Source organism: Gastrolobium bilobum, unplaced genomic scaffold (assembly GCF_033153095.1).
Source record: "Gastrolobium bilobum isolate Gb01-03AN ecotype WA unplaced genomic scaffold, APGP_CSIRO_Gbil_v1 utg32013, whole genome shotgun sequence".
In the NCBI taxonomy this organism is placed as follows: domain Eukaryota; kingdom Viridiplantae; phylum Streptophyta; class Magnoliopsida; order Fabales; family Fabaceae; genus Gastrolobium; species Gastrolobium bilobum.
Window position 1 is genome coordinate 40,669 of NW_026896584.1, and position 9,976 is coordinate 50,644.

Here is a 9,976-nt window from a genome sequence, read left to right on the forward strand (position 1 = left end):
GCAAGTTGGAAGACTACCTTTACTGATGCTGGCGTTAAGGTACTTCCACGGATTTATTCTGATCATAGTCCCATTTTGGTCTACTTGACTAACTTGGACACAGGTTGGAAAAATCGTCCCTTTCGCTTTGAGATTGCTTGGATGGAGCATTATAACTTTACTCAGTTTCTGGCTAGGAGCTGGAATGTTGTGAAAGACACTAGAACGAATCTGCATGATCTGACTCCAAATTTAAAAAGATGGAACAAGGTAGTCTTTGGCAACATTTTCAACAGGAAGACTAACTTATTGCATAGTATTGCAGAAATTCAGAATCATGTTAATTATCATACCAACTTATCTCTCCAATCTAGAGAAAAGGAGGTTAGGAAGGACCTTGATGCGGTTCTCATACAAGAGGAGATCTTATGGTTTCGAAAAGCCAGGGTGAAATGGATAAATGATGGGGATAGAAACACCAAATTCTATCACATTAAAACAGCTACTCAAAGAAGTTCGAATAGGATCCTTGAGTTAAAAAATTCTGATGGGATTTGGGTGAAGGAAGCTAGACAACTTCATCAATTGGTAACAGATTTCTATAGTAACTTGTTTAGTGAGGAAGTCCTTAATCGTGATTGGGTGAAAACAAAGACTACTTGGCCCCTTCTGCACGATGATCTGCTATCTAATCTAACTCGTAATCTTTCGGATGACGAAATTTCAAAAGCTGTTTTTAGTATCAATGGGTCAAAAGCTCCAGGGGAAGATGGTTTTCCAGCTGCCTTTTTTCATAAGAATTGGAGTCTTATTAAGACTAATGTTATTAAGGATGTTAACATGATGTTTCAGAATCCCAATCTGATTCACCTTGTGAACTCGACTCTTCTGGTCCTCATTCCAAAAGTAAAGAGACCTGAAAGTGCTAAGCAGCTCAGACCAATCTCTTTGTGCAATGTCATTTATAAAATCCTCAGTAAAATTCTGGTAAACAGAATGAAGCCCCTAATGGAAGAGATGGTGTCTCCCTTCCAAGCTAGTTTTGTTCCTAAACGACATATCCAGGACAACATCATCATCACCCAAGAGCTGATCCATTCAATGCGTAGAATGAGAGGAAGAAAATGTTTCATGGCAATTAAAATCGACTTGGAAAAGGCTTATGATATGTTAAATTGGGAGTTTGTTCGTAAAGTTTTGGATGAAATTCAAATCCCACACTAGTTCACAAATATTATCATGAATTGTATCAACTCTGATAAGGTCTCAGTACTTTGGAATGGAGCCATTGCAAGTGACTTCCTTCCTTCAAGAGGAGTTCGTCAGGGTGATCCTTTATCTCCCTACATTTTTGTTCTAGCCATGGAAAAATTGTCTCATCTCATTCAAGATGCGGTTGACAATAAGAGATGGAAGCCAATCTCCGTGGGATCAAAAGGTCCTAAGATAGCCCATCTGATGTTTGTTGATGATTTGATGCTGTTTGCAGAAGCTTCTCTAGATCAAATCAAAGTTATAGTGGATTGCTTGGAGACTTTTAGTTCAATGTCTGGCCTAAAGGTTAGTATTCCGAAATGTAGTATTTTTTTCTCGAAAAATACAGATGCTCACATTGCAGATGATATCACAAATGTGTGTGGCTTCAAGCAAACACACAATATAGGGAGATATCTTGGGTCCATGATGAAACATGGTCGAGTAACCAAAGACCATTATGCTGATGTTGTCGCAAGAATTAGGCACAAGTTATCTGGTTGGAGTAACCAGGTCTTATCTTTTGCCGGTCGAATTACTCTTTCCAACTCCGTTATTTCAGCAACTCCTATATTTCAAATGCAACACAGTCTGCTTCCTGTAGCCATTTGTGATGAAATAGAGAAGTTGCAGCGTGCCTTTATTTGGGGTGATAAAAATGGTCAAAGGAGATCTCATTTGGTTGCATGGGATAATATTTGCAAGCCTAAGAGCATGGGTGGCTTAGGGGTGATTAACCTTCGTGTCCAAAATATGGCTTTCTTTCATAAGCTTGCATGGACGATTCTTACTTCGCCCGATTCGTTGTGGGTTCGAGTTGTAACAAGTAAATATAAGAGAGGTTTGGATCTTCGGAGGGAAGTAAATCATAAAGCATATGACTCATACTTCTGGAAAAATCTATGTAGTGTTTGGCCATCTTTTCTTCAAGCAATGCAATGGGAGATTGGAGACGGTAATGATGCATTATTTTGGACAGACAATTGGTTGGGTTTAACTGAGTGTCTTGCCTCTCTGGCTACTCGTACTCCAACAGGTTTGGAGTTGAATCTCTCTGTTAGTGCCTTCGTGAACAGCAATACTGGTCAATGGAACTTTCCCTATATTCGTCAATATCTCAATGATCAAGCTGTTGCAAGGATCCAAGCTGCTCTCATTCCTAGCGCATCGGATGGAAATGACCGCATTATTTGGAGAAATCAAAAGGTTGGCTGCTCTTTAGTTAAAACCGCGTATTATAACATGCTTGGTTTCCCTCTCATGCCGTTGAAAAATTCTTGGACTACCATATGGAAATGGCATGGGCCTCAACGTGTTAAATCTTGTATGTGGATCATAATGCATGGCCGCCTTCTTACTAAAGACCGCACATCTAGATGGAGTGGGGAATCTGGTCATTGTAAAATGTGTCCTGGTGAGTTGGAAACAAATCTCCATGTTCTAAGAGATTGTAAGCATGCTAGAAGTGTTTGGAATTCTCTGGTTTCAGCTAATCGGCAAAGCTTATTCTACAGCTTGGATCTTAGAGATTGGGTTGAAAATAATATCTCAAAAGCTTGGAATCAAAGTAATTCAGATGATTGGCGTGATGTCTTTTTTATCTCTTGCTGGTTCATTTGGGGATGGAGGAACAAAAGTGTCCATGATACTAACTTCAAGCATCCAACCCATGGAACGCACATAATTGCTATGTATATAGAGGAAGTTCGTAACTGCATGGGTAGGAAGGCTATGGCTACTACTAGCATTCATCCAACTCGTATGAGTTTATGGAAACCTCCAAGGCTAAATTGGGTAAAGATTAATATTGATAGGGCAGTTGAAAGGAATACTGAGGTGACTGCTTGTGGTGGGATTATCAGATCTGATGATGGCTCTTGGTTGGGAGGCTTTGAGTATCATATTGGTGCTTGCACTCCTTTAATGGCGGAGCTTTGGGGAACTCTAAAAGGTCTGGAATTGGTTTGGCAACTGGGATTTAAGAAGGTGGAACTAGAAGGAGATGCTTCTGAAGTATTCTCTTTGCTTGCTGATTGCAATGCATCTTGTCAGCCTCGTATAGTGGCTAAGATACAAGCACTCATCGGTCAGGATTGGGAGGTAACGCTTTCTCATATTCCAAGAGAAGCTAATTCCTGTGCAAATTGGTTAGTCAAGTCTGCTCTTCACAAAGATACTGGATTCTGGAGTCATAGAGTTATGCCGTTTCACCTTGCTCAGTTATTTGATCACGATCTTCAGGGAATCTCCTCTTGTAGGGATATAGACCCTGGATAGTTATTTTTTGTTTCTGGTTGTTTGTTTGTTTTTGTTTGGGGCTTCGCCCCTTAATGTTATCAAAAAAAAAAAGAAAAAAAAAGAAAAACACAAGGCATAAAAAAAAAGTATTAAAAAGGCCCTCACCTAACACCTTAAGGTTTTGGGTTGAAGTGGTTCTTAACATGGTATAAGAGCCTCGTCGTCCCTCACTTTCTTTCAAGTGAAATTTCTTTGTTCGCACAGGTAGGTGGATGTTACAAGTCCCACATTGGTTATATAGGAAACTAATGTGGGGTTTAAAAGACTTTGGACACTCCCACCCTTTGAGCTAGCTTTTGGGGTGATGACCTCAAGGTCGGTAACAATTGGTGCTTTCATGAGAGTTGAGGCCACAGAAAGGGCTACCTATAGGCTGGATTAAGGTGCCTTTGGGCACTGAATACTGATAGGTGAGTGAAGCCGCCCAGAGGGGGAAAGGGCTACCGTCGGGTCAGTATCGATAGAGTGAAAGCTTCAGGGACCATGAGGTCACGAGTTCGATCATCACCGCCCCCCACTTTCATGTGGAATTAAGAAAAACACAAGGCAGACCAACAAAATGGGCTTGTGCAGTACAAGGCAGACCAATAATGGGCTTGTGCCATATTCACGCTTCAAGCCCAAAGGGCTCTTGCGGGAGGGGGTGTGTTAGAGAATAAAATAAAAAGTATTAAAAAGGCCCTCACCTAACACCTTAAGGTTTTGGGTTGAAGTGGTTCTTAACAAGAGCAAACACTTATTAAATTTTATTTGTTTAGATTTCTCTACCTTCGATCAGTATATCACTCCCGCGAAAAGTTCTTTCTACCAAATTTTTAACACAACTACTTGCACATGTTGTTGGAATTAATTTAGAATTAATTTGTTTATGAATAAGAACTTTGATTTGAAAAGATATGTCATCCTTGAATAGACGTGTCATCCTTGAATGGGTATCTTTTAAATCGTGACTCTACATTTTCTATAAATAAATAAAGAGTCAAGATTTTTAAAGTATTTTTTTTCCATTGATTCTATATATTCTTTGTATTTGCATTCTTCTACTCTAGTGCGATTAGTCAAATATAAGTTGAGTTCGATTGAGCTATTCAATGTGGAAGTGCCGCCACAATAATAGAGGTAATCTATTCTATCCTATTAGACAATTGTCCATGAATTTTGAGTACCATAAAGAGAGCAAAATTATTTTAAGGACACAATATCTAACACTAGGCTTAGATTTTCCTTATTACATTTAATTAATTTCGTAGATACACTTTTAATTTTGTGTTATCGCATGTTTCAATTTGTAATATGTATTTCATAAAACTATGAATATTATCAACACAGATTATCCCCTCTTAATAATTTTAATATCATATTGATAACACAGGCCTCAAATTCGAGATTATTTGTTAAATTGAAATAATCTCGTGTCAATTGATCCACATATTTAATAGTCTAAATAGCAAACAATTAAAATAGTAATTCAATCCAATTATGATACATAGCATGGAAAATATGACCACGAGGAGGGTTGGGATCCCTCTAGAGAAGAAAATCCTAATAAATTATCAACTTTACCTTATTATTGAAAGAAAGACTGGAAAACTTCTAACTTCATCTTTAAAGATATATTTTGAAAGGAATTGGCAGGAAGCCAGGAAGAGAGGGGATTGGTAATTTTTCATTTTAGGTAAGCACTCCCTTTATTTGAGTGATTTTTCAGGATGGGAATATTATTTTTGGGTAAAATAAATGGCAATAAGAATAGATTATTACAATACTGCAGGTCATAATAGCGCTAGTTGCATACTGGAAATCACGTAAAGCAAGTACCTATTCACTTAGGAAGTGCAAACTCTTAAACAGAACCCACGTGCGTTGGTAGATGATCATTTAAACCTTAAGGTGGTGTTTGCTTGAGAGTTTTTTAACGGATATCTATCTTTCTCAAGTATGGCTTTTAGAAATACCATGTTTGTTTCAACGTTTTTCACCAAAAATTCATCTATCCAATTTGTCTGGATTTATGAGAAACATAGATATCCGCACTGTTTAGAAATTCAATTTGAAGGTGGGATTTTTCGGAAAACCGATTATCTGGCTTTTAATGCACTGTTGATTTCATAAAGTTATCTAATTTTCCCAGTAAAGTTTTTCTCCACCAAATAACTTTCTTTTACATTTTTCTACCTATCTCACTTTATCTATCTTTTCAATCATTTCTCTATCTATTTCATTTCCCTATTATTCCAAAAAAATTTCCTAAACCAAGCGCCCCCTGAAAGATTCCTTATTCATTTTTAAAAACATTTTATGATTCTCCTAATTTATAAATGACAAACTAGCTCTGCTCTCCGTTTGCCTTTAAACTTCTCACACGCTCTAAGCAAAAGATGAGACGAATTGGTACTTGGAGGTTTAATATTGATGAGACATTCACATTAGTTTTAGGGTAATTATATTCTTATGTAGGGTTGGCAAAAACGAGCCAACCCGTCCTAAATGAGTCGGGTTGGGTTGGCCTAAATGAGCTGCCAACCCGATACAACCCGACCTGATACAACCCTAATCCAAACGAGCCAGCCCTCGGGTTAAACGGGCCAGCTCGCGAGTTGGATATTTTTTTTAAATTAAAAAAAATAAAACGTTTGGTTTGAGCGTTTTAACGCTGAAGACCAGAATCCTTTTCCAGCATCAGGGCGCTAACACGTTCTGGATGGACGTTTTAGCGCTCCAGACCAGCATCTTTTGGCTTCTTTCTGTAGCAGGACGCTAAAACGTTCTGGATGAACGTTTTAGCGCTCAACACTTAGAATTTTTTCTCTTCTTCAGAATCTTCTTCCTTCTCCTAGAGCCAACCCGCGAGCTTTTTTCCGAGCCAACCCACGAGCTGATTATCGAGCCAACCCTAACCCGGCTCGGGTTGGGCTGGGTTGGGTTTTCTGGCTCGTTTATTTTTTCGAGCCAACCCTAACCCGACCCGATTTTTACGGGTTGAATGCGGGTTGGGCCGGGTCGAGCCGGGTTGGCCCGTTTTGCCAACCCTACTCTTATGTGATGGTAACAAATTTTTGTCTCCTACACACTTAACTTAAAGTGAGGCCCAGCAGGAGAGAGAAGAAAAAAAAAAAAAACACAAGTATCAATGTATGGACATAAGAACAAATATTGCCCTTAGTTTTATTACTGAAACAACAAATTAGGCACTTCTCACAGAAACTGAGTTGGAACTCGGAAGTTAAATATTCATATTGAAATCAAAGCTGAAAGAATTAATACAATAAAAATCAGTTTCCATCCGAAGTCGTCCTTCCATTCACCCTTTGTGATTGCTGCGGCAGAGGAACTAAGCTTTCATATACTTCTTGGTTCATATTTTCAACTCATAATTCTGCAGGTAACCAGATTAAAGCTGTTAGAAACTTATTGGCCAAAATAATGTTAAAAACTGTTAGAAATCTAACAAGTAGCCAGATTAAAGCCCGAAATACCACCACAAAGAGAAAAAAAATACTAACGCTGGATGAAAACCTAATATTGGTAAAGGAACCAGGAAACAAGCCTCTACTAGTATTATTTTCTTTTCTTTTTTCCCCTTATCATTTGGAATTGCTAGTTAATATACATGAAAGCATCTTCTTACGGTTCTGGAAAGGGGGAGATATTTTATGACATACCGATACACATTCACCGTCAGTGACCTTGCATATCAAGCATTTCATCCAATCGTTTCAAACGATCCAATCCTTCACTGATCAAGTAACGGATCCTCCGCTTGTCATTGCAGTTACGATTATTTTCCATCTCTTGTCTAATTGTCTGTCTCAGTTCAGCTGCACAGTCCATTGCATCTCAACCAACGTCATGAAATTTATATGCATGTATCAATGGACTTGAAAAATTTCAATATACATTCTTAACACTGTAATTTTCAATGTAAAATTAATAGAGTAGGGACAAATAATTCTTACGAACCAACCTGAAACTTTGATGACTAGACAATATCAAACAATCCAAATTAATAAATTTATGCATGCCCACATGTAAAAGTATCACATTCAAGAAAAGGTTTCTCTAGAATTCTCAGGAACATGCAACTACATATACTTTATTTTTTAATATGAGAAAAACCTTGTATACTAATTCTTCATATTCTCTCAACCCTTACATATAGAAAGTAAGGCCGAAATTATCCTTTCAATTTTTCCAGCTTCAATTAACGGTTCAGAAATATATGCTTATGAATCATGATTAACTTTGATTATAATAATACTATATGTAATTATGCATAACGTCACAAAAATCATGATTTGGATACAAGAATGGCCAAAATAATCAAGGACATTCACCTCTAGCAGAAGTAGGGGCTCGACCAGCAATTCTCAATGCTTGCCTGTAAAGCTTCAACACTCGAGCACGGATAAGAAAGTCCTGCAAATCCATGGAGAAACTATCCAACAAATCCATGGAAGGAGCCATTTCAGAGAATAGACAAAACATTTGCAACAATCTTTTGTGCTTGGAAATTTGAGAACAAAACTACAACTTGCTAAATCAGCTGAGGTATGAGTTCAATTCACCCATCTGGTTACTTAAATACAAACAAAACCACATTTCTTTCAATTTCAAATCACGGTCTATCAAAATTCAAAAAGCATCATTTGGACATTTTCGCAAACACATGGTGTTCTTTTTACCTAATTATAAATGCGAAGCTTAACAGTGGCAATTATCGAAGGAGACTACTTTTGAAGAGGAGCAATAATAACCCACCAAATTTTGATAGAAAAAAAGAGAGGTAGCTACAACTTACATTCTTGAAACAGAACAGAGAAGAGAGCTTAGCTGCTACGCTGAAACTCCTAACTCCCAAGACTCGCAAAAAAATAAAACACCACCTATATCACCGGCCATTGCCTATATTCATTTTATTTTTATACATACCTATAAAATCAAATGTCATAAAGTATTTATATAAATATTATATTATATTGAAGGATGTCATTTCAGGCTACATAAAATGCAAGCTGGGCCAAATTTAATTTGTTTTATCAAATTCTTAATCAAGCCCAATCTTATACTGCGGCCTATTTGGGTCCAAAGTCCAAACACTCGCTTTTTTATTCTTAACTTGTTTTTATAAGTAAGTTTAAATTATTAATTTAAATATTTTATTTAATTAAAATATATTAAAAAATTTAAGTTTATTCCTGTTTTAAAAAATAAAAAATTATTAAAATAAATAGAAATTCATTTTAAATTATTTAATTTAAAACAATATTTGAATAAAAAATAAAAAATATATATTTAAGAACTAATATTTTAAAAATATACAAGTCAAAATTTATAGGATAAATTACATGAAACCACCCCATAGTTAGTGTTTTTTCAAAAATTTACCTTGTACTTTCAATTGGAACAATTAACCCCTTAAACTATTACATTGCAATAATTAAGCATGTTTAATAATTTTAAAACAAAAATATCAAAGGGGCATTGTTTGGGTTTTACACGGTGAAAATGGAAGTTGATCACCTCTACTTGTATTCTTTAAGGGACGATTTAGGTCATTCCATCAATGTCGATTTATTTTAACCTCTCTAGTTGCTTGCTTTTATATTCATTTTATGCCTACCTACAAGTACATTTCTGAATTTATTTAATCTTGGATTGTTAATATAAATTTTCGTGTTTTTTCCATTATATTATTATTTATAATATAATTTATCTAAAAAATAGAATGCATATTTTTTAAGCAAAGCGGCATAACCAATACCCACAATTTATGTTGTGAGACTGATTTCTAGGAGGCCGTTAACATGATCAGTATATTGCATAGGTTAGTCTTGATTATTTACATTATGCTGTTCGGGATAAAATACCAATGCCCAAACTGATTGGGAAACATATATTGTAAATGATTCATATATAACGTAATATATTGCAAACCCACAACGTAAAACGATTATATATCAAGGGATATGATATTGTGACAACCAAATAATGTTACTATCAATGTTATTACCACATCTTAACCGTTGATTTCCGTCAATCAACGGTTATCATTTTTCAAATCAAACTCATTAATTAATTATTAATTCGCAATAAATGATAACCGTTGATTGACAGAAATCAACGGTTAAGATGTGGTAGTAACATTGGTAGTAACATTATTTGGTTGTCACAATATCTTATCCCATATACCAATACTCAAACTTGGTCATAAGGGGATAAAATATTACGCTGTTTGAATTTTGAGCCGGTTATTATTAAAAATAGGTTATATATTGAGATGAATAGTCCCATACAACCTGACTAAAATATCAAGTCAATACAACTAAAATATATTTATGCAATTTTAGTCATACAATGTAAGGGGGGGGGGGGGGGGGGGGGGGGGGGGGGGGGGAAGGTGCAAGTTTTTTATACAATGCATGAGCATGATGTTGTGCAAGTGCAT

The 9,976-nt window shown here is 36.3% G+C and overlaps 1 protein-coding gene across 1 annotated transcript; it reads right to left on the reverse strand.

Moving 5' to 3' along the window:
* Positions 1-6,692: 6,692 nt before the first annotated feature.
* On the reverse strand, positions 6,693-8,450 carry LOC133300768 (uncharacterized). Its single transcript, XM_061500359.1, has 4 exons — positions 8,330-8,450; positions 7,866-7,966; positions 7,194-7,349; positions 6,693-6,907 (listed from the first exon to the last, which is right to left on the reverse strand). Exons 2-3 carry the CDS (start codon positions 7,957-7,959, stop codon positions 7,210-7,212), a joined length of 234 nt encoding a protein of 77 aa, XP_061356343.1. The 5' UTR covers positions 7,960-7,966; positions 8,330-8,450; the 3' UTR covers positions 6,693-6,907; positions 7,194-7,209.
* Between the last annotated feature and the right edge of the window lie 1,526 nt (positions 8,451-9,976).